General features: G+C 38.4%; 1 protein-coding gene across 1 annotated transcript in view; it reads left to right on the top strand.

The window, feature by feature from the left end:
• HSD17B12 (hydroxysteroid 17-beta dehydrogenase 12) overlaps nucleotides 1-26,149 on the top strand; it is a 162,679-nt gene that overhangs the window by 53,332 nt on the left and 83,198 nt on the right. The window contains exons 2-3 of the mRNA XM_077767467.1: nucleotides 5,204-5,250; nucleotides 8,597-8,672. Of these exons, the coding sequence (XP_077623593.1) occupies nucleotides 5,204-5,250; nucleotides 8,597-8,672 (123 nt within the window). The remainder of the gene's footprint in view (nucleotides 1-5,203; nucleotides 5,251-8,596; nucleotides 8,673-26,149) is intronic.

Genomic DNA, 26,149 nt, shown 5'->3' with positions numbered 1-26,149 from the left:
ATTCAAACCCCTGCTGTTCAAGGATCAACTTTATATAAAATCTAATTAATATTCTCAGAGATAAGAGATAAGAGAAGATAATGGGTTTATAATAAGAACAAGATGCTCCTTAAAAAAAAAAAAAAAAGCACAAGCAATTAGAATAGAGGAGAGCTCATCAAAATTAAAAATTTGACAAACTAAGATTTAAAAGTCAATAATAGAAAGTTTGGAAGATAAAGCTGAAGAAATTTCCAGGAATGTAAGACAAAAAGAAAAATATGATTAATAGAGAGAAACTGTTAAAATCTAAATTCTTACTAGAGGTGCCTGGGTGGCTCAGTTGGTTAAGCATCTGGCTCTTGATTTCAGCTCATGTCATCATCTCATGGTTTGTAAGTTCAAGCCCCGTGTTAGCCTCCATGCAGAGCCTGCTTGGGGATTCTCTCTATCTCTTTCTACCCCTCCCCTGCTCACACATACATGTACATGTGCTCTCTCTCAAAAATAAATAAGTAAACATTAAAAAAAAAATTCTGATTAATAAGGATTGTAATTTTTTTTAACGTTTATTCACTTTTGAGAGACAGAGACAGAGTGCAAATGGAGGATGGGCAGAGGGAGAGGGAGACACAGAATCTGAAGCAGACTCCATGCTCTGAGCTGTCAGCACAGAGCCTGACGTGGGGCTCGAACCCATGAACTATGAGATCATGAACTGAGCTGAAGTTGGATGCTTACCTGACTGAGCCACCCAGGAGCCCCTGATTAATAAGAATTGTAGAAAGAGAAAAGTGTGGTGAAGAAATTATCCAAGAATTAATAGAAGAAAATTGCCAGAATTGAAGAACATGGATTTTAAGGCCCACTAGGTCCTAGAACAAATGAATGGGAAAAAAACCCCACTGAAAGATACATTATTATGACAGAGAAAGATTAAATGATAATCCTAAAAGCTCCATTGACAAAAAAAGCTGGTACTTATGATCTGAACTCAGAATGGTGAAACACATATTAAACATTATTGGTGTTAGAAGACAGTGGAGATTATCTTCAGTATTTTTGTTAAAAATTATGTCCTGCTAGAATTTTATACCCAGTTAAACTGTTATGTGTGAGGTTAGAATACAGACTGAAAGAAAAAAAAGGATATACACAATCAGAAAGTTTCTCCTAAACTGTCAAAAAAGTGTCTCTTAAACTGTCACATGAAGAGACATGACAACTAAATATGATATTCTAGATGACATTGTAGAACAGAAGGACATTCAGTAACAAAATCTGAAAAAGATACAGGCTTTTCTTAATAATATAGTAGTCCCTCCTCTTTTATGTATATATATATATGTATTTATGTATGTATGCATGTATGTATGTATGTATGTATTTTGAGAGAGAATGTGAGCAGGGAGGGGCAGAGAGAGAGGGAAAATCTGAAGCAGGCTCTGCTGTCAGCTCAGAGCCCGACTTGGGGCTCGAACCCATGAACCGTGAGATCATGACCCAAGCTGAAGTCAAGAGTCGTAAACTTATCCAACTGAGACACAGGCACCCCGTCCCGCCTCTTATTTGAGGTTTTGCTCTCCACTGTTTCAGTTACCTGCAGTCAACTGTGGTCTGGAAGCAGGTGATCCTCCTTCTGCCATATTGTCAGAAGGTCAGTAGTAGTCTGATACTATGTCCTAAAATCTACATCATTCACTGCACGTTGTCATGTGGACCTTTTATCATCTCACATATCATAAGAAGAAGAAGAAGGGTGGGTACAGTACAATAAGGTATTGAGAGAGAGAACACATTGATGTAACTGTTATTATAGTATGTTATAATTGTTCTATTTTATTATTAATGTTTTAATCTCTTACTATGCCTAATTCATAAATTGAACTTTATCAAAGGTATGTATTTATAGGAGAAACTGTAGTACCTATAGAATGTGGTACTGTCCACAGTTTCAGGCATCGCTGGGGATCTTGAAATGGGTCCCCTGTGGAAAAGAGGGGACTACTGTAGTGAACCAATATTCATTGATGAACTGTGACAAATATAAGATGTCAGTAAGAGGAGAAACTGACTTAGAGTATAGGGATCATCCTGTATTACCTTCACATTGTTTTTGGTAAGCCTAAAATACTATTCTAAAATAAAAAAGTTCTATTTAAAAACATGTTTAGGGGCGCCCAAGTGGCGTAGTCAGTTAAGCGTCCGACTTTCGCTCAGGTCATGATCTCGCGGTTCGTGGGTTCGAGCCCCGCGTCGGGCTCTGTGCTGACTGCCAGCCCGGAGCCTGGGGCCTGTTTCAGTCTGTGACTCCCTCTCTCTCTGACCCTCCCCTGCTCACGCTGTCTCTCTTTCTCTCTCTCCTAGAAATAAATAAAAAAAAATAAAAAAAAAAACATGTTTACAGAAATGTGTCTTTATACATCCATTGTTGGAAAGCTACCAGTGGATGTGCTCCCTAATGTGGGACTAGAACAAGATCTAGAAAACAAGAGCTTCAACACAGGAGAGAGAGGCCAGGGGAATTCCCATGGTTATGTTCTAGAACAGTAGCTGCCCAGAAGAGTAGCCATTCCAAGGGGTAGCAGGATTAAAGCTAGAGGACTCTAAGAAAGTAATCTCTGAGGGAAAAAAAAGAAAACATTCATGNTCTGACCCTGCCCTGCTCACGCTGTCTCTCTCTCTCTCCTAGAAATAAATAAATAAAAAATAAATAAATAAAAAAAAGAAAACTATGGAAATAGAAGAAAAAGGCAATTTTAACTACAGGAAAAGAAAAATGTTGACCAAGAAGGGAAACATAATTATACTATACTATTTGGTTCAGTAGTGAATACTATATTTGCCTAACCAAAGTAAACTAATTGTTGTACAATAAAGAATATGACAGGCGTTCATCCCTGGTTTCTGCTGGGAGAATCTAAATCCTTGGAATTTCCTGAATGATAGGATTGTCTTTGTTACTCACAGTTGGCCCTGATACTTTATGCCAATGAGATGACTCATGGTGGGACCTAGATGGCTTCAAGATGGGGGCTGGTCATGCCAGAAAGACCAACCATTGATTAGAAGACTGAAGGTTTGAGCCATGTGATATCATTTCAACCTTCCACCCTCTGGGGAGAGAAGGGGGATTGGAGGTTGAGTTCAGTGACATGGTCCATGATTCGGTCAACCATGCCTTTGTAATGAAACCCAATAAAAACCCTGGACACTGAAGTTTGATGTAGGGTCCTAATTGGTGAACACATTGATGTGCTCTAAGGGTCAAGTGCTTTGATTTAGGCAAGGCATGGAAGCTCTACATTCAGGATCCTCCTAGACTACACCCCATGTGGCTATTCATTTGGTTGGTTCTGCTTTGTATCCTTTAAATTTTTTTTAATGTTTTATTTATTTCTGAGAGAGAGAGAGAGACAGCATGAGCAGGGGAGGGTCAGAGAGAGAGGGAGACACAGAATCTGAAGCAGGCTCCGGGCTCTGAGCTAACTGTCAGCACAGAGCCCGATGCGGGGCCTGAACCCACGAACCGTGAGATCATGACCTGAGCCAAAGTCGGACGTCCAACCGACTGAGCCACCCGGGCACCCTCTATCCTTTATTTAAAAGCCATAATCACAGGTTGTTAAGTTGTCCTGAGTTCTGTGAATTGTTTGGTGGATTACTGAACCTGAGGAGTTGTGGGAACCCTTCATTTTGTAGTCAGTTTGGTAAAGTATGGATGCTTGTTGGGACATCTAAACTTGTGGCTGATACCTAAAGTGTGGTCAGCTTTGGTGGGCCCATGTCCTATGGTTTATGTCAGAATTGAGTTGCATTATTATAATAATGTGCACATTGACCATTGACAGAACCTTGTGATATAACTTCATTGGACGGAGGGGGAAAACAAACGGGAATGGGAGTTCTCACCAACTGTAATGAGTAATATAAAAGCTAGGATCAGGAGGTAACAGTGTGAGCACAGGATTTAGAACAAGGACAGTAACGTAAGGAAAGCCAACTGAAATGTTGAAAATGGTTACTTCTGGAGCTGGACCAGAATGGGGTGCTACGATGCAGAAGGATGGGGTGACATGCTGCTGTTTTTGACTTTAAACCTTTTGTAACTATTTTCCTTTTCAAACGAAGTTCATGTATTACTTTAATCTGTATACAATTAAGGAAGGCTATACTGCAGGCTCAAAAGTTCATCAGGAAACACTCAGACATTGAGATGTGTGTGCACGGGGGTGTATTTGGGGGGGGGGTGCACTCAGGAATAATGTGTAAGGAAGCACCAGAAGCAGAATAGGACAGTTTTGCAACTGTTATGCAAGTGTAGCAGAGGTCACAGCTGATCCCATGGGAAGTTCTGAACCTTGGGTAGGGAGGTTAGAAGGAGTTAGGAGGGTGTAAGTTACCGTATTTGTAAAGTGAAGAAGTTTGCAAAACCAGGTTCTCAGGGAAAACAGTCTAAGTCACATGTGTAAGTTTGTAAGACCAACTAAATGTTGAACAGCATTCATGCATTCAGCAAATGTCTACTGAACACAGTCCTCGTGCACATCTTATAGCAAGGAGTCTGGAATCCGATAGAAGAATTAAAACATGTACATGTCAGGAAATAACTAATGTACCCAAATCAAGATATAGGATATATCCTCTACCCTAGAGGCCCCTTCATGTCCCTTTCTTGTTATCTACCCCCTTACCCAGAGGTGACCAAGATTCTGACTTTCACCATCACAGATTAGTTTTACCTTTTTTTTTTTAAACCTTCATTAATGGAATCATAACAGTTTATATACTTTTAATGTCAGGCTTTTTTTTCACTTAACATAATACCTGGGAGATTTCATGTTTTGTGTAAGTCAATAGTTATTATTTATTGCAGTTTAGTATTCAAATACTAATAATTTACTTACTCATGTATCAGTTGTTGGGCACGTTTACCTTTTATGCATAAATAAAGAGATCAGGGACATTCTTTGGTAGACATTATGCATTCATACCTGTTGGGTATGACAACCATGACATGGCAACCATGTCAACACTTGGTATTGCAGTCTTTCAGGTCTTAGCCAGCGTGATGGGTATTCAGTCTTAAATTTGAATCACTAGTGTTGCTTCCTGTTTTACATCAAAGTGTTACATGGATCCTCTTGTGTATAACTGAATGGTCCCAGCGATGATTGGTTCCTTGTTATAGTTCTTCACCTAAACTGTTTTTTTCTTTCCTCAGTTGTCACAGGTAGTACTGATGGAATTGGAAAATCATACGCAGAAGAGGTAGGTAATTTTTAAGACCTTTCTTTTTGGCATAAAAATATAAGAACAAATATGGGGCGGTCTCTTATAGTAGTTTCGATGTTTTAAGTTACAAACAAATATAATGTTACATAGTACAATACACATACTTTGTATTGTGTACAGAGTCATATAATCAGAAACACCATGTTTGCTTAAGCAAAGACGATTTTAAAATACATTTTTGTGCAAAAGTGAGTATAAAACTATCTCAGCACGATGGAAAAAATGTGTAATTTTATTTTATATTGTGTAATTATGGACAGTCCTTAGTTTTGTTTATTTAAAAAATATTTATTTATTTTGAGAGAAAGAGAGCACTGGGGAGGGGCAGAGGGAGAGGGAGAGAGAGAGAATCCCAAGCAGGCTCTGCGCTGAATGCAGAGCCAGATGCAGGGCTTGAACTCACTGTGAGATTGTGACCTGACCCAACGCCAACAAGAGTCAGATGCTTAACTGACTGAGCCACCCAGGTGCCCTTGACAGTGCTTAGTTTTTAAAGTCCATGATTCTAAACTATTTTCCAAAAGGTGGATGTACTTTTATAGAGTAGTTATATTTCTAGGCTAGTCCATGACATCATTTTTTAATAAGGACTATAATTGACAGAAAGATACTGACAGACATAGGCAGAGGGTTCAGTTTCTCCTGAGTGTCATCAAAGGATAGGAGCCATAATAGTTTGAGGACCACTGTACTAAGCAGAAGCGTTGGTAGTAGTCTTTGAAGATAAGCCTCTCTGCCTTCTGGTTCTGGGAAGGCACCCAGAGCTTATGATATGGCCCAGTCGTGATGACGATCCTGGTAGATCTGCTGGATTTCTTATTTGTCATTCCCAAAGTTTTTTTTTAATTCAATCTCTGGAAAAAAAAAGGGGGGGTTTTATTTTGAGTATCAAAACTACAGGAAAGTTGCAAGAATACAACAAATACTCTATACCTTTCACCTGGATTCACCCAGTTATTAACATTTGTCACATTTAACTTTCTTTTATTATTGATATTATTTTTAAATTAGTATTATTTGAAAAAAAGTAAATTAGTGTTATTTGCCAAGACCATTTGTGAGTTACGGACCTCATAACAACTCACCCTTAAAGATTTCAGCATGGGTCTTCTACGAACTAGAACATCCACAGGGCACCTGCGTGGCTCAGTGGGTTGAGTGTCCAAATTTGGCTCAGGCCATGATCTCACTGATCTGGGATCGAGCCCCACGTCAGGCTCTGTGCAGGCAGCTCAGTGCCTGGAGCCTGCTTCAGATTATGTGTCTCCGTCTCTCTCTCCCTCCCACTCCCACTCTGTCTCTCTCTCAAAAATAAATAAACATTAAAAAAACCCCAAAAAAAACAAAAAAAAACCCTGGAATATTCACCCTTTTAACCACAATACAATGGTCACATATAGGAAGTTTAACTTGATACAACACTATTATATAATATAAAACCTATATATGCAAGTTTCCCAAATTGTCTCAGTAATGTTCTTTCTAGCTCTTTTTATTTGTTTGGTTTACTCGCTACACCCAATATGGGGCTTGAACTCATGACCCTGAGATCAAGAGTTACATGCTCTTCCAACTGAACCAGCCAGGTTTATAGCTCTTTTTGGTTCAAGATTCACTTAAGGATTATACATTGCATCTAGGTGTCATGTCTTTTGACTAGAAGTTTCCTAGCTTTAACATTTCTTTTCTTTTGTAACAATGGCATGTTTGAAAAATACAGGCCAGTTGTTTTGCAGGTTTCTCAGATTTTTTCCTTGTGATTAGCTCATTTTAGCCATTTTTTTTTTTTTTTTTTTAGCAGAAATGCTACCCAGATAGTATTTTATCTTTCTGAGTTCATTTTATGAGGAGCCATAAGAACTGTGTTGTCCCATTATTGATTATGTTAAGATAAATCATTTATTAAGGTACTGTCTACCACCATTCTCTGTTATGAAGGTACTTTACCCCTTTGTAATTAATATAGAATCTGTGGGGTGATACTTTGAGACTGTATGAAAAAAATATCCCATTTCCCAGCAATCTCTTGTCCAGTGGTTTTAACATCCATTGACAGTTTTTTCCTAAATTAGTTATTACCATGGTGGTTAAAAAATTGGTGAGTTTTGTAATGTTGTCTTTCCTTCTACATTTATTAGATGCTTCTTTTCTATAAATAACTCTTATTTGTCCTTCCTCCTTTGTTAATTTTTTTCTTTAATTGTTAGCATGGACTCATGGGTTCTTTAGTGGTTTTATAGCAGATTACTTTAGCAAATTATTACTAACCTTTGTTATAATAATAAAAATGTTTTTCTATATTTTCTCATTTACGAAACTGCTCATTAATAAAAACTGACTTTAGGATTCAGGACTGGAATATCTGTGTACTGAATTACTTTTAGTTTAAGTACCTAATTTATTGTTCATTTATATACAGTTTGGAATAGTTCACTAAAAAGTTTCATATGTATCAGTGTGTCTTCCTCTGCTTCTCTATTTATGTGTTTCTGGGGTTGAAACCACATTCCTATATATCTTACTCAGTTTATATAGCACTTACATAGTTCTGTGTCTACACACAGGTGTTTTCCAGGAAATTCTTTATTTTATACAATTAACTACTTTAGTTTGCCTTTGTTGTCCATGAAGTATCATGCCTAAATAAAAGTTTTAAAAATGTCTTCTAGTTTTAGGAATTTATACCATATTAACTGTAGTTTTCTTTGCCCATCTTCCAGTCTTTATGTATCCAGTTTAAAACAAAATCTTTTTTAAAGCTAGCTTTTTTTTTTTTTAATATTTTTATTTATTTCTAGGAGAGCGAGAGAGACAGCATGAGCAGGGGAGGGTCAGAGAGAGAGTGAGACACAGATTCTGAAATAGGCTCCAGACTCTGAGCTGGCAGTCAGCACAGAGCCCGATGCGGGGCTCGAACCCACGAACCGCGAGATCATGACCTAAGCGAAAGTCGGACGCTTAACCGACTAAGCCACCCAGGCACCCCTAAAGCTAGCTTTTAAATAATAGAAGTAATAGATATTTATGATTTAAAAAAACTAACGCAGTGTAGAAGGGTACAAAATGAAAAGTAAAAAAATCTTACTCCTTATGAGACACTTTGATGTTTATATACTTGCTTCATACCCCTACGGGGATTCCTTTTGTAAAGTCTTCATTTGATTTGTCCATTTATTACCACTTGGGTTTATTGGTTTTTTTAGTTGGGTATATCATATGATCAAGTTTTTTTTTAATGAGAATATATCTGATATCTGTCTCTTAATGAAATGTACAGCTGTGATTCAACTGTTCCGTGTTTGTTTGTTTTTAATTGTTTCAGTTAGCAAAACATGGAATGAAGATTGTCCTTATCAGCAGATCACAGGATAAACTGAATCAAGTTTCCAGTGAGATAAGTAAGTATCTCCTCACACTGTCTCCTGCTTTCATGTTTACAAAAGGAATACAGCTAATCTAAGGTGAATGTTTTCATGTAGGTATCTGGCACTGATATTTATTTACAGTTCCGAAAGCTTTTTTCTTATGTTGTTGAAGGGATGTTTTCAAATGGGTTATCAGTTCTTTTTTCAAATTCATATGGAACTGTTAAAATTTCCTTAAAAGGTGTTTTACTGACTCAATTAGTTGCTGTTAGGAATCAGAATCTCTGATTATTTTATCATGCTCTACTTAAACACCTGAATTCCTTTTCTGTTGCTTTATTTCAGTATTCTTGCTTTTTTTTTTTTTTTTAACTCTTTGACATCATTGTCTCTAAATGTATATCATATATAATTGAAGAAAAATATAAAAGGCAGCCTATCTACATGTGGAGGGGACTCTTCTGAGCTTTCTTCTTAGCCAGCAATGCTGGAGACCTGAATTACTGTATAGCAAAGATTCTGAACTGATGTCTAATTAACCAAGCAGGTGGATAAAGCCGTGTGTCGATTTCCTTGGTAGCACATCCTGATGGTCCCCAGTGTGCTGTTGGCAGCCAGTAGGCTTCTCAGTGTGATGCTTGTATGCTTTTACCCCCACGAGTCAAATTATTTGCTTTAAGAGTCAGCCAAGTGCGTTCCCAAACTTATGCCGAGTGCCTTTATTATTTAATGTTCTGCAAACTGATGCAATATTTGCTTTCAAAAGGGGAGTTGTTGCTACGAAAACTAATTTGAATGCCCTGAGAAAAAGTGAGAAAGGCGAGTTCTTTCAAAAATTGCCTGTCAAATTAGGAGTGGACAAGACAAATGTAAAATAATGGGAAAAAATGATAGTAAGAAATTGGCTAAATTTGCTCTCCGATTGTTTCATCTGTGTTGAAATTTTTGCTGCACTTTAAACTGAAAACTGCAGTCATAAATGATGCACTACGGGCGTGGGTTGTGCAGGAGAGACTGGAATACCAGTCAGCAGATCTCAACTCAGATGTAAGGCAGGGGTCCCGCACAGAGAACTGGTGAATGAATTACATTTATACACAGTTTAAATTAAATAAGATGGTTACATGTATATTTATCATTCTCTAGGATTCTTGGTTTAAATAACTTCTGTGAGTAGCCACCTAACAAACTGGTCCTATTCTTTCAGATGAGAGAGGAGTTCTACTGGATTTGTTTTTTTTTTCATTGAGATATAATTGACGTATAACATTGTGTGTAAATATGTTAAGTCTCTTTTTTTTTTTTATCATTTTTTTAAACACTGCTGGGAGCACAGCTCTTTGTGTCTTTGGCATTTAAAGATTTTAACTTTGAAGGTTTGAACCACGTTAACACAGGCTGAAGGTCTAAGGCATAGAGTGTTTTGCATTTTTGCTAAGGTGTGAATATGAAGTAAGCCATGGCGCTAAGGAGCCTGAGGCAGTTAAGTTAGAGAATAGTTGAACTTAACATATAACATATTGCCTAGATCTTAATACTGTTTCCTTCTTAGTTACCTGTGATCATGTGAATAATGACCACTTATAGTGATAAAAATGTTGTGTTTGTGCATGTGTGTGGGCAAAATTGGTAGCTAATGAAAGCATCTATTGGGTGCTAGAAGTAAATGTTCATAGTTGGAAAACAGAACCTTTGATTAAAGGGAATGTTGAATTTTGAAATGCTGTGATCTGAAGGAGTACACCATCTACCTGATACAGAAACAAGTAAAAACTACCTCATGACTGTCTTTGCGAAAGTGCTCCAGCTTGTACAAAAATTGCTCAACGAGTCACGTATAGTTTAATGATATTTGAGAATTTATTAACTTGTGATGTGAAGTGACATGTGACTGTGGGCAGAGATGTTCTGGATAAAGACAGAATCCAGTTCAAACATTCTCATGAAGGGACAGATGGTGACACACTGAATTGACCTTTATTATGTTTTTCTGGGCATCATATAAACGAATGAAAGAGGTGGTATCAGCAGACCAGGTCACTGGTTCTAAGCTGAAGAAATACAAAGAGGAGTGGTTCTAAGCTGAAGATATACAAAGAGGAGATTGTAGACGCCTCTGCTAGTTTTTAACTCGCATGTAAATCTTCTCTTTGGGAGGATAGTGTTTTTGGGAACATATCTATTCCATGAGAAAGGAGGACCAGAATTTAATGTGGACAAAGAGCAACTGTTTATGACTTCAACACATCCTTCTTGAGTGCCTGCGCACCAGGTACTGTGCTAGGCAGTCGGCATACAGTGGTGAACTGGTGAACATAATAGAGGCGTCTCTGCTTTCATGGAATTTATGTGCTAGTTGAGGAGACAGAGGAAAGAAAAATAGGTTAAAAAAAAAAAAAGCAAACAAAACAGAACAAACCAGACAAATAACTTAAATACTTGGAGTTTGTAATAGTGCCATAGAAGAAACAAGGGGGGAGAACATGGAGAGGTTCTTATTTTCTAGCAACGTGGTGAGTTCCGTGACTGACGGGGTGTTAAAGGGCCCGACTAATAACCTTTTGCCCAGATAATGGCACTTCGGTTATGAAGCTGGAGACTTAGTGAAGAGAGAATCCACTGGGCCCTCTAATGGAGTGTGGTGGTGGATGGGTTGTGTGTGCAAGTTGCACACGATAAATCCACTCCAATATACCTGTTCTCTTGAGCCTTTGGGTTTCTGCCTCTTATGTTATGACAGGGAAGTTGGGGCCTCCCAGTCTTCCTAAGTGGAAGGCTGTCATGGAGTCCGGGTCTCAGTCAGCCAGCCAACTTAACTCTTAGGGGCCCTTCCAGTTGCATATACTAACCAGGAAGTCTTAAAGATCTGGTAAGTGATTCATATTTTTAAAAATATCCCAATCTGGCATTATATTATGTTTTCTTTGATCTCTTAGAATCACTCCAAAAATCATCCTCACACAGATTTCCTGGGTATCTACCAACACAAATTAGCCAACTTTTGCAATTATTTTTGTGTATTAAGTTATTACTTCATGGATCAGACTTTATACTTACTTATTCCCCAAAGAATGTTGTGAGCTTACCCCACGTAACAGTAAGAGATCTTGATCTTGAGAAGAGGAATTCTCCTGCAAGGAAACTGCCCTTAAGAGTTATCATGAGGTAGGTGCAGGTTGCTCAGCCTGGGGAAAGGTAATCTCCTCAGACACAGATGATCAGGCTATTTCTATTTCCACTGGCAAGGGAGGCTCTCAATAGCTTGGGGGTTCAAGATCCTTGGCTTCAGCTGAGTTCACCCAGATATCCCCATCCCAAGTCTCGTTCAGTGCTTTCACGTTCATACGTGAGACATGGTGAGTCTGTGGAGGTCAGCTTACATTATTACTGTCCAAGTGGCATAGTTAAATCCGACGTGAGCAAGGTGAGCTCTGTGGCTATAAGACGTGGAGGTTTCTATTAGGACTGCCATTGACGTTCTCTGTTCATAAATGGGAGCTGAATGTTTAAAGACCCAAGCTTGTCATTTTCTTTCAGTGAGTGCTTCAGTGCATTCAGAAACCGTGCCATACCACAGTCTTTATACTCCTCATTTCTGCCCAACTCAAATGTGACAGCCACTTGGTCCCTTAAGGCATTTCTTCAGTGGATACTTTGTTATAATCCACAGTCAGCATTAATTTGATTAATGGTGATGTGGCATTATGGATCAAATCAAACCAATACCCAAGTCCTTTGAGGTCTGTTTTCGGGAATCCCACTCCTGATACCAATTTCTGCATCTGTCAGTCTTCAGTAAGGAAACACAAGTCAAGCAAGTTAGTTTAACTAGGCTGTCTTGTCTCTTCTAGTCCGACTCTATTTTATTTTTTTTTTAATTTTTTTTAAACGTGTTTTATTTATTTCTGAGACAGAGAGAGAGACAATGTGAGCAGGGGAGGATCAGAGAGAGAGGGAGATACGGGAGCCTGAAACAGGCTCCAGGCTCTGAGCTGGCTGTCAGCACAGAGCCCAATGCAGGGCTCGAACCCACAAACCGCGAGATCAATGACCTGAGCCAAAGTCGGACGCTTAACCGACTGANCAGTCAGCATTAATTTGATTAATGGTGATGTGGCATTATGGATCAAATCAAACCAATACCCAAGTCCTTTGAGGTCTGTTTTCGGGAATCCCACTCCTGATACCAATTTCTGCATCTGTCAGTCTTCAGTAAGGAAACACAAGTCAAGCAAGTTAGTTTAACTAGGCTGTCTTGTCTCTTCTAGTCCGACTCTATTTTATTTTTTTTTTAATTTTTTTTAAACGTGTTTTAGTTATTTCTGAGACAGAGAGAGAGACAGTGTGAGCAGGGGAGGATCAGAGAGAGAGGGAGATACGGGAGCCTGAAACAGGCTCCAGGCTCTGAGCTGGCTGTCAGCACAGAGCCCAATGCAGGGCTCGAACCCACAAACCGCGAGATCAATGACCTGAGCCAAAGTCGGACGCTTAACCGACTGAGCCACCCAGACGCCCTTCTAGTCCAACTCCTAACATTCACTCCAGGAGGTTAAATTCATCCCTCCTTCCCTATATGATTGAAAGAAGAAAAGAGGAAAGGAGGAGACTGAACAAGAAACCACATGCCAATTGAGAAAAAATAAGGACTTCATCTGGGCTCCTCACCTTCTGACTCTCCACTGTCGTTATGTAAACTTGTGGATTCTGTTTCTTTAGAAGCAATTCCTTGTGAGTGTGGAGGACAGCCTACTTATCAGAGTTCTTCAGAAAAAAATTTTAGAGGGTTATATATAATTTAGTAGGGAACTAAATGTTTTGCCAACAATGGATAAGTGCTTTCTCAGGATCTACTGCTCAGATGAAATTACACTTCTTTGTAAGGATACCTGTCACCCGTTGAATTAATACAAGCTGAGAGGCAACACATATATAATAAGCTTATTTTGTTATCTTTGTTGGCCAGAATTATTAATATATTCAGTATTTTTGTCGAGTTTGATTTGTCAAAGAAAAAAACTCCTAATTTTGGAACTCTGAGGTAATTTTTACTTACAATAAAGCACAATGCTAAGAGGACTAGCTTTCAGAACAACCTAGTGGCTCACAGAATGAAGAGATGGTGATATTTAACAGTTCCTATTCTTATGTGGCAGTTGGTAATTCTGATTGCGTACACTTTATCAGGTTCGATTTTAAAAACCACACATCTCTGTCTTTGATTTAAAAACCCCCAAGTATCCAAATATGGTATTTCTCTTTTTTTGTTGTTGTTAACTTATGTCAGGTTGTAAAGCTTTGGCATGGCCATATAATTCCATGATCTCTTGAAATGTAAAGCTTTTAGAAATGTAAATCTTACTGGTCTGTAGTGACAGGAATAGAGTATGGTAGAAAAATAATCAGTTTCACTTTTTCATATCTTGCTTATGATCAAATCTGTATAGTTAAGTGTAGATTTCACCAAATATGTTTGTTTCACAATTTCCTGATGCACTATCAATACTGTTATTATGATGCTTTGTTACATTTAGCTTAGTTCATTTTTATAGGGACAACAAGGTATTAGTGAACATTTTATTTTCATGTTTAATTAAACTAGAATCACATGGTGTTAGGATCAGAGAGTTAATCTCATCCTGCCCCTAGTCATACATATTTTTCTGTTGCTTCTGTAATACCAGAAATATTTTTATTGCCCTTACAATTCACAAAAATCTAAGGTAAGGAACCACCAGGAACCCAAAACCAGCCTGTTTGCCTTCATTGGTTTTGCCTGTGGTACCTGTGATTGGGCAGGTATCTTTCTATTCCAAGATCCCCAAATTTGTCGATGTTTGAAGAAAGTGACGTTCTGTACTACTGAGATTCCACAAGCCATCGAGCAGGTACCAGGATAGCTGCTTTGAAAGTATTGTTTCTACATATTGGAGTGTAATTATTGTTCTTACTAGTGCGCTTGTCATGCCTAATTAAATGAGATTTACCGTTAAATGAAACATTTCTGGTATGGTCATGGTTACAAATTTGTTTTATTTAATTATATCCTTGCAGGAAGAAGGATAGATTCTTTTTTTTTTTTTTTAATTTATTTTGAGATGGAGAAAGAGTTTGCGTACATGCTAGTGTGAGGGGGCGGGGGCAGAGAGAGAAGGAGAGAGAGAATATCAAGCAGCCTCTGTGCTGCCAGTGCAGAGCCCATTGTGGGGCTTGAATTCGAGAACCTCGATATCATGACCTAAGCCGAAACCAAGAGTTGGACACTTAATTGATTGAGCCACCCATAGGCTCCCCAGAAAGATAGATTCTTACTGAGCCTATGCAAATAGTTACATTGCCATGTAAGGTGAAAGAACTCAGGAAAGACGTGTATACTCTCTGACCGTTGTTCTGATTAGTTTTGCACACAAGGCCAGTCAATATGTGTTGTATCTGCTATACAATTTCCATCTTTAAATTTCCCTAAATAATTTCATAGTTTATGTTCCAGTTGCTATTGCTGTGTAACAACCACCCCAAACTTATCAATGTGAAATAACCATTTAAGGTGCTCAAAAATTCTGCTGATTAGTTTTACCAGGACTGGGAGGACATAATCTTTTGCTTCTCATGACATTACTGAGTTCCCTAAGTAGTGCTCGGGTAGCGGAGAGGCTGGTACAAAAGATTTAAGATGGCGTCTCTCACAGGGCTGGGGCCATGATAGGGAATGACTGGAAAGCCAGACTCCGCTGGGACTGTTGAGTGGAATGCCTTTGCGTAGCCTCTCTAGCACGGCCAGATCAGGGGAGTCGGCCTCCCCTGGAGGGGAACTATCATGCCTTGCGGTGAATGTGGCAAGACAAGGAGGCAGAAGCTGACCTCCTTTTGTGACCTACTCTCAGAATTCATATAGCAGCATTTTTGCCGTATTCTATCGGTCAAAGCAGACATGAGCCTGCCCAGGTTCCAGGGGAGAGGAATAGACTCCACCTCTTGATGGAAGAGAGACAAGGTAATGTTGGAAAAGAATGTGTGGGAAGGGAGATATTTTTGGAAAATAAAATCTGGATCTGGAAAATATAATCTACTGCAGTTTATAAGTCATATTAAGGTGTCTCAGAGAATATTTTTCCTGATTTCTGAGGGATCAGTATGAGCAGCATACCATTCAAAGAGTGCTTTATCCCTGTCTGCCCCGGCACAGCCAGTCACAAAAGAGGGGTAGTGAAAAATGAAGACAGAAAACTATTTTCTCAAAACCACTCTTTCCTTCAGCTGCAAAATTCATTCTTGTTCTATTGGATCTTGGGTCAAAAGCATGCTGGTATCTGATTTTCAAATAAAGAGAGTTCTTCTGTAGGTACTGACTCAGTTTCCTAGTATCATCTGTTCCATAGTCTGAGCTCGGTGGCAGTGTCAGGTTATACTGGGAAGGAAGTCTGACCCAGGAGTTGATTTTTTTACAGCATCTGTGACAGTCAGGTGCACCCCAACAGGCCTCTGCTGAGGCTATTATTCTTTGGATGTTTCTTCCTAAAGACTGTATTTTCTGACCTGCAGCTTATGGGCCTCTAGCTTTTGGCAAACTTGAAGGAAATGTAGGAACCACCTGTTAATAGGACTGATGGTCTCTTGTTCATTATTATAGTAATTAACTGTGTCAGAATAGAATACCCTATTCTGGTGTAATAAAGAGCTAATTAATGATTTAGTCAACAATTTTCCTTAGGGCAGGATCCTTATGATGGACACTAAAGGCAGTGATCAAGCTCCAAGGACTTCTATAAAGTGTGTTTTAAAATTGCCACCAATTAGCAAGAGTATTTTATACTTAGAAACATAATCTTGGGGTACCTGGGTGGCTCAGTCAGTTGAACGTCCGACTTTGGCTCAGGTCATGATACCACAGCTCGTGAGATCAAGCCCTGTGTCAGGCTCTGTGCTGACAGCTCAGAGGCTGGCGCCTGCTTCAGGTTCTGTGTCTTCCTGTCTCTCTCTCTGCCCCTCCCTCACTCGCTCTGTCTCTGTCTCTGTCTCTCTCAAAAATAAATAAAAACATTAAAAAAGAAAATTTAAAAAAGAAACATAATCTTATGTATCACTTTGTTCATAGTTGTGTGGCCAGTCTACTATATACACAGGATCATGACTATGTTTCTGGTATCCTGAAAAGTACACACATGTTGAATGATACTCATTATTAGTCACATCTGGTCTCTGCCCATGTTTTGGGCTTAATAAACAGAACAGCTCTCATTAGAGAGCTGAGCTAATTAAAGATGTAAAGAATTTAGTTTTTTCCCCAATGCCCTCTCTGCTACCTAGTGGCTATTGGGGAAATACCAATGATAGCTTGGGTATAAAATATGTCTTAATCAGTTTTATTATTTTTCATTTTGTGGCCCAAATTTGAAAAGGCAGTAGCATAAAGAGTTGCCAGGAGACTAGAGGTTAGAGCAAAATACAGGTCACAGGTATCCAAGACAAGAAATGATTAGAGTCTTAGTTTAGAGTGACAGTAATTAAAATAAAACATAGCCACAAGAAACAATAATTATTAGGAAATCCAGCTTTTTTAGAAACGAGAAACTTGTTTAAAAAAAACGATTCAAGGGTATGACAAAAGTCAACACAAAAGCTTAAAAAGTTAACAGGCTGTTAGAAAGTGAGAGTGTTTTGAGGAGATAAGGAACCTTTGTTGGCCAGTCTGCCTACTAGAGGTTCAGAATAATTTTTTTTATAGCTTTCTCATTAAGCAAAGACTATATTATCAAAGATCAAGTTTCTTCTCAACAACTGGTTTCAAACTGTTTAATTCATAAGCTTTCTTTGTTGATTTTAATATATTATATACTTACACATATATATATAGATAAGTTAACAGTTTCACCTGAAGCTTACAATGTATTAACTCTATGTCTGTTATTACATTATAAGAAAATTTACATACCACATTGACTTTGCCATCCCAATTGGCGTTTTCTTTAAGAATTTCAGTCTTTAGAAATTGTCCAGGTACATCCAGATGGCCAACAGACACATGAAACGATGTTCAGCATCCCTCCTCATCAGGGAAATACAAATCAAAACCACACTGAGATACCACCTCACACCAGTCAGAGTGGCTAAAATGAGCAAATCAGAGAACTCTAGATGCTGGCGAGGATGTGGAGAAACGGGCACCCTCCTACACTGTTGGTGGGAATGTAAACTGGTACAGCCCCTCTGGAAAACAGTGTGGAGGTTCCTCAGGAAACTAACAGTAGAACTCCCCTATGACCCAGCAATAGCACTGCTAGGAATTTACCCAAGGGATACAGAAATGCTGATGCATAGGAGCACATGTACCCCAATGTTCATAGCAGCACTCTCCACAATAGCTAAAACATGGAAAGAGCCTAAGTGTCCATCAACAGATGAATGGATCAAGAAGATGTGGTTTATCTATACCATGGAATACTACATGGCAATGAGAAACAATGAAATCTGGCCATGTGTAGCAACATGGATGGACCTTGAGGGTGTTATGCTGAGCGAAATAAGTCAGGCAGAGAAGGACAAATATCATATGTTTGCACGTATAGGAGGATTAGGAGGAACTTGACGGAGGAACAAGGGGGAGAAGAAGGGCAGAAATGGTGGGGGAAAGGGAGAGAAGCAAACCATGAGAGACTCTTGAATGCTGACAAAAACTGAGGACTGATGGATGTGGGGGGAGGGGGGGATGGGCATGGAGGAGGACACTTGTGGGGATGAGCACTGAGTGTTATGTGGAAAGTAATTTGACAATAAACTATTAAAAAAAAAAAAAAAAAGAAATTGTCCAGGTAATCAGAGATGCTTTTTTCTTTAACTCACTATGATATTAGTGTAGTATCTTAGGATCAATTAAGAACCATAGAAGTTATATTTAAGTTGACAATGCAGAGCAATATGATCATTATTGATACCAAGTTTGTCAGAGAGATGATGTTTGAAAGTTTTATGATAGAGGACATGACGAGTAACATCAAAGGATTTGCAGCATTGTCTGAAGTTTAGAAGAGTCATAAAAGACACCATTTCTCATAGCTTTCGTTTGTGGAAGCAGTGATAATATAGCTAGCTGATAAAACCTATGTAGAAAAGTTAAAAATTCAAAGAATGAAATGTTATAGTGACATTATATTTCAGTCTGTGATACGATCAGAGAGAAGACATAGCCACTTGTAAAATTATAATGATCGAACCAGTTCTAATTTGGCCAAGGATTAACTTGATTAGGATTTTGGATTCTTATATAATTATTTATCAATCATTTAAAGTACTTCAAAAGTTTAGTAGAGCATTTAAAAAATAACTATTACTTACTAGCTAAATGTCTGTCTGAATTTTTTAATGGTCACTGCTCAAGCAGGCCATTTCTGTGAGAATGATTTTTCTGAAATTCCCAGCACATTTAAAGCATTAGAAATTTTGTCCTTGTCTGGTAGTTCTTGAATTTTCTCTTCTCAGATTTAAGGGAGCACTGATTAGTCTCCATAGCCACTAAGAAGAGGCTTTTTAAAATATAAAGCACTTGGTTGACAGTATTGTTCAAACCTGTATCTTCATTGATTTTTCTGTCTACTTGCTCTTATCAGTTATTGTGAGAGGAGAGTTGAAATCTCCAACTAGAATTATGGATTTGTCTGTCTCTGTGTGTCTATTTCTTTGTTATTAGATGCATTAACATTGAAGGGTGTTCTGTTCTCTGATGAATTCATTCCTTTATCGTTATGAAATGACCTTCCTTATTCTTGGTAATATTCTTTGCACTGAAATCAACTTTATCTTTCTTTTGATTAGATCTAGCATGGTAAATATTTCTTTCTGTCTTTACTTTTAACCTCTGTATGCTTTCTATTTAAAGTAGGTTTCTTGTAGACAGCATAGGTTTAGTCTTTTTAAAAAAACATCCAATTTGATGACTTTTGCCTTTTAATTGGGGTTCTCAGACCATTTACATTTAATGTTATTGTTGATAGAATTGGGTTAAGACCTACCCATTTACTCTGTTTTCTATTCATCTTGTCTGTTCTTTTTCCCTTGTTTTGTCTTTTTCTGCTTATGTTGGAATAATAGTATGGTTTTTAAAAAATAATTCCACATTATTTCCTTCCATGGCTGTACATCTTTTCTCTTTGTGTTTAGTGATTGCTTTAGACTTTGCAGTATATATCATTAGCTTGTCACAATCTGCTACTATTTTATGTAGAGCATGAGAACCTGATGACAGTATATTTCCATTCCCCATATGTTTTATTTCTGTGTATATTATGAATTGTATAACATTATATTTGCCATAAATAGTCAACCGTATTTTAAAGAGAATTAAATTTCTTTTTTTTAAGTCTTTTGTATTTACACAATATTTTCTGACGCTCTTCATTCCTTTGTATAGATACATAATTTAGTCAAGGATCTTGGTGTTGGTTTTTTTTTTTCCTTCTTCTTTTTTCCCCCTGTCTGAAAGACTTCCTTTTATATCTCTTATAGTCCTGGTCTGCTAATGATGAATTCTTTTTGTAAGTTTGAACAAAAATCTTTATTTTTGAAATGTATTTTCTCTGGGTATAAAATCTTAAGCTGACAGATTCTTTTTTGCCCCCTTTTAGTATTTTACTGTGCTTCCCTGCATTCTGGTCTGTCATGTTTTTGAGAAATCTGCTGTCATTCCCATCTTTTTTACCATCTTGTCTGAGACACTTTTTTCTTCTTTCACTGTTAAGATTGTTCTCTTTATCACTGGTTTTAAGTAATTTGTCCTTTGGTTTACTTTTCATCATATTTCTCTGATTTGGAGTTTATTGAGCTTAGATTAATGTGTTTATAGTTTTCATTACATTTGGAAAAATTGGGGCCATCAAATTCTTTATTTAAAAAATTTTTTTAATGTTTTATTTATTTCTGAGAGAGAGAGAGGCAGCGTGAGCAGGGAGGGTCAGAGAGAGAGGGAGACACAGAATCTGAAGCAGGCTCCAGGCTCTGAGCTAGCTGTCAGGACAGAGCCCAGCGTGGGCTTGAACCCATGAACCACAAGATCATGACCTGAGCTGAAGTCAGACGCTTAACCAATTGAACTACCCAGGCACCCCCATCAAATTCTTTTTTTTATCCTTCATTCTTTTTGTAGGAATCTTCTACATATATTAATGGATTAAAGTTCTCTCTCAACTTACTGGTGTCTTTTTTGTTTGTTTGTTTGTTTTTGGTATCTCTTCTCTTTGGATACCATTTTCGAAAGTATCTATTGCTGTCCTTTCACATTCACTAATCTTTCTCTGTCTAGTGTCTAACTGGCTGTTAATCCTGTTAGTGTATTTTTTTAAAATCCAGACATTATTTTTCTCTCAATAAAAAATTTTAGGGCATTTTTATATCTCCCTTATCTCTTTTAAAAATTTTCACGTCTACTTCTTTAAACATACAGCGGCCCTCCTTGTTTGTGGTGGATATGTTCCATGACCCCTCGTGGGTGTCACAGATTGCACTGAACCCAGTATAAACTATGTGTTTTTCTATACATGCATACTTATGCTAAAGTTTAATTTATAAATTAGGCACAATAAGAGATTTACAGCAAAGATAATAAAGTAGAATAATCACAACAACAGAAGTATGTGAATGCAGTCTTTCTCTCAAAATATCTTATTGTACTGGACTCCCTCTTCTTGTGATGGTCCGAGATGATAAAATGCCTCCATGATGAGATGGGATGAGACGAGATGAATGGCATAGGCATTGTGATCTAGCATTAGGCTACTATGGACCTTTTGACGATTCATCAGAAGGAGAATCATCTGCTTCCAGACCATAGTTGATTGTGGCCAGCTGAAACCATGGAAGGCAATGCTGTGAAAAAGGGAGCAAAGAATATCGTGTGCTCTTGTGTGTGTGTGTGTGTGTGTGTGTGTGTGTCTTAAAAATTTTAAAGATTTTGTTTTCAAGTAATCTCTACACTCAACTTAGGGCTCGAATCCACAACCCCAAGATCAAAAGTTGCACACTCCACTGACTGATCCAGTCAGGAACCCCACTCTTGATCTTGTTTTACCCCTGTTTTTCTTGCTGTTCGTCTGGCTCATGCTGTCTGGTAAATTCTAGCAGCTCTGTCTTCCTTACATGCTCAAATCTGTTTCCTTAACTCTGGGGGAACTGCTGATCTCTGTTTGAGTTCTTCTTTATTCTGGTCTAGGAAATGTCTAGGCAGTAAATTAGGGCAGCTGTAGGGCTCACCTCATTTGTTTCCCTTTTCTTGGGTATTGCTGCCCTGAACTGTCTGTCTTCTAGGGACAGAAAACCATTGTTTCATATATTTTGTCCATTTTTTTTTTTAAGTTTAAGGTGATGGAGTAAATCTAGTCTTTTTTAAACCATCATGCTGGAACCAGAAGCGCCCCATACCCCCTCCTTTTTACCATTATAGATTTCTTGGTAAATATAATCATTATCTTTGCACATGTCTATAAATATTGTTTGGTCTGCATTAGGCTTTATTTTTTATTTTTTTAATATTTTTTATTTATTTCCAGGAGAGAGAGAGAGAGAGAGATAGCGTGAGCAGGGGAGGGTCAGAGAGAAAGGGAGATACAGACTCTGAAATAGGCTCCAGGCTCTGAGCTGGCAGTCAGCACAGAGCCCAATGCGGGGCTCGAACCCACGAACCGCGAGATCATGACCTAAGTGAAAGTCGGACGCTTAACTGACTAAGCCACCCAGGCGCCCCTGCATTAGGCTTTAAAGAAAAAAACAGGACTAAATCTTTTTGCATGTCTGCACGGGGCCTGGTATGGTTAAGGGGGATGTGTCCCCTAACAAGTGCTATTTTGGTGACTGAAGAGCTATAGCAAAACCTCTTTGCGTTCATCACCTTGCTCCAAAAGATACTTTTGAAATTTAGTTTCTGTTCCAATTGTGGCACAAGTGGTTTTCTAAGCTAATGTGGGATCCCGCTGCAAAGCTTTCCAACTAAATACCTCATTTCAACTTCATTACTGTTTGTTACCAGTCGTTTTCGCCGATAGAGAACAACATCTGTAATATGGGTGGATATTTTGTTAGAAATGTAGCATACCTACCAATTAGTTGGCCCAGCCAAATTAGCATGTGTTGGTCTGCATCTCCAATTACTGCAGCTGCTTGAGTGTTGCCAGTCTACAGCTGGGAGTAGGCGTGTCGTCGTGAGCCGCGCCACGGCCAGACGCTAGCTCTGCCTCTTAATTAAAACATTTGCCTATGTTTGCATGGTTTCTTTAAAACAGTAAGTGGTCTTTCCAATTGGATTATAGATGGCTCAGTAACTTTTATATAAAAAAACTTCTTTTTTGGTTGCGGAAATGTGGGACCAAGGTATTCTAAAAGGAGTCCTGTTTAAGTGGGTGATTGGTGTCTCCTCCCACTTTTCCAATTATTAGTTGTTATTCTAAGTGGATAATTGTAATTTGGGGCACAGACTTAAAGTATAAAAGAATTCAAAGAAAGGCATGTTCTTTGGATGTATTTATTAAGTTCTTCAGGACTTTTTTTTTAATAGAGGGATTGCTTCCATTTTCATCATGGAGAGAAAGTACTTTTGAGAGTTTTATGGAAAAGGTTCACTTGAACTTGATTCTTCCATCAAATAAAGTTATAGATTTTCTTGCCAGTTTCCACTGCTTTGCTAATCTTATTGTATCATTACTTATTAAGTGCAGTTTGTTGCATGCTACTCTTTAAAAATCTTTAACTACAAAACACTGATTTAAATGACTTAGTGCTTTATCTAATACTAGAATCAAAGGGAAGAGGAGTCCATTAAAACCCACAAGAAGTTTTATAATTTTGAATTACTCTATTCCTTTGCTGTTAAGAGAAACCAATAGAATTAATATCTAATGACAGCAGGCTACTAGTAATAAAAATGTTGATGTAGAACCAGCTTTTATTGTCTTCCATTCTGTTTAATGCTATAGAGATGTGTAAAATCTAAAATCTAATTACTCTAATAACTGATATAAATATTAAGCCACAAATAAGTATACTCATTTTTGTGGAATACTTAGAATCCTGTTTAGACATGTGTAATTTAGAAAACCTACCCCACGTGATGTTAAAGGTCATTCCTGTTCAGGAAGTACTAAAAGACTAAGCCCTTCACTTTTTTTTTTTTAATGTTACCTATCTATCTATCTACTTATTCATTCATTCATTTATTTATTTTTAATGTTTTTATTTCTGAGAGAGAGAGAGAGAGAGACAGCATAAGCAGGGGAGGGTCAGAGAGAGAGAGACACAGAATCTGAAACAGGTTCCAGGCTCTGAGCTAGCTGTCAGCACAGACCCCGATGTGGGGCTCAAACCCATGAACCACGTGAGATCATGACCTGAGCCGAAGTCGGACGCTTAACCGACTGAGCCACCCAGGCGCTCCTGTTATTTATTTTTCAGAGACAGTTTGCCCTCATTTGGCATGGTTCCAAGTGCGTCAAGTACATTTTATTTTATTATTTTTTTTATATTTTATTTATTTCTGAGAGAGAGAGAGAGAGAGAGAGGCAGTGTGAGCAGGGGAGGGTCAGAGAGAGGGAGAGACAAAGAATCCGAAGCAGGCTCCAGGCTCTGAGCTAGCTGTCAGCACAGAGCCAGACGTGGGGCTCAAACCCACGAACTGTGAGATCATGACCTGAGCTGAAGTCGGATGCTTAACTGACTGAGCCACCCAGGCGCCCCTGTAAAGTACATTTTAAAAAACCATGTTCAGGATGATGGAGACAAAATATGCTGTAAAGTACTGAATTCAATGGAAAATAAGCAGTTGTAAGACTCCCCTCCGTCTGTTTTCTCTTGAAAGTTCATTCTTGAAAGTGTAAGAATAAGAATAGATATGTATGTTTATACAAGTTAACTTGTACCATCATAATCAGATGATGAATTTAAATATTTTTTGTTATTTCTTTCTCTTGGTCTTGTTTTATCACCCTGTCACACACAGAGCTAAAGCGTCATTAATTGAATTTTCTCCTGGGACAACGACACAGTGATTTGCACAAGAAGGGCGTAAGATGCCTCACATCATCATCTTACATGGCAGCATCGCCTCTGGGACTTTTATACAAGGCAGCTGCTTGTGGTAGATGAAGGAAATCAAGTATTGTGGCACAGACTTTTAGGGATATTAACAGAGTTTTGAAAGCACGTAAAATATCCCACATACTAGTTTGTGACCTTACGTGAATGGAGAATAAAATCCATAGGAATGGTTACTTTTTCTCTTAAGTCGAACAGAGCACTGTGAGAATGTGAACTGTTTCTACTCTTCTTTGTGAGTGAATAAATTGTCAGATTTCTATGAATGATTTTGGGAGAAAGAGGAAACTTTCAAGACATCTTGAAGATGTTTCGAAAAAATTAAAGAATACTTTGAGGAGGAATTTTTTGGTCTCACTACATTTTAAACATATTTTGTAGTTGATTTATTTATTTTTTAAAGTAAAGTTTATTTTTTCGAGCAGCTGTAGTTTCATAGCAGAATGAACGGAAGGTCCAGAGACTTCCACACACACACAGCTTCCCTTGCTCTCAGAATCCAGAGTGGCACCTTTATTCCATTTGATGATCCTGTGTCACATACCACTGTGAGCCCAAATCCGTAGTGCAGTGTAAGTTTTTCATACTCCTGGAAGGAATAAGTTTAATCTCAAACTTCTGTTGTTACATGCTGCCTACGAAATGTTTCTCTTTGATGTCTACATTTGGATTCCTTAGCTTATTCCCCTTTGACTTTTAAAAAATGGCACGGGGAGTGTATTTTTTGCTCTTCGTCCTTTTATATTTTTAAGCTTAACATTTAATATTTTCAAAAAGCGTATTTTACTCTACTCCTGTCTTTTCTGCCTTTATCTTGTACTCTGGGCATAGGCTGAAAGGGGTCAGTTTAGATTTCCAGTCAGAAATGCATATGCTTGTAGAGACCGGGCAGCTGTGGAAATGAATCAGGTAGGTGGGGGTGAGGCAAGATGGAGTGGTGAAGTGTGCAGAAGATGGCAGCTCTAACTTACTGTTACTGTGTGGCAGTGCAAGCCCGGGGTGCCGTATTGTCCAGTTACTTTAAAAGAATTTGAGAGGCGCCTGGGTGGCTCAGTTGGTTAAGTGTCCAGCTTCAGCTCAGGTCATGATCTCGTGGTTCATGAGTTCGAGCCCCATGTCGGGCTCCATGCTGACAGCTCGGAGCCTGGAGCCTGCTTCAGATTCTGTGTCTTCCTCTCTCTCTCTGCCCCTCCCCCGCTCAAGCTCTGTCTCTCTCTCTCAAAAATAAATAAACATTAAAACATTTTTTTGAAAAGAATGTGAGGGGCGCCTGGGTGGCTCTGTTGATTAAACCTCCAACTCTTGATCTTGGCTCAGGTCATGGTCACAGTTTGTGAGTTTGAGCCCCACATCGGGATTAGTGCTGACAGTGCAGAGCCTGCTTGGAGTTCTCTCTCTCTTTCTGTCTCTACCCGACTTGTGCTCACTCTCTGTCCCTCTCTCAA

Source organism: Crocuta crocuta, unplaced genomic scaffold (genome assembly GCF_008692635.1).
Source record: "Crocuta crocuta isolate KB4526 unplaced genomic scaffold, BGI_CrCroc_1.0 scaffold330, whole genome shotgun sequence".
In the NCBI taxonomy this organism is placed as follows: Eukaryota; Metazoa; Chordata; class Mammalia; order Carnivora; family Hyaenidae; genus Crocuta; species Crocuta crocuta.
This window is presented reverse-complemented; position numbering and strand designations above follow the sequence as displayed.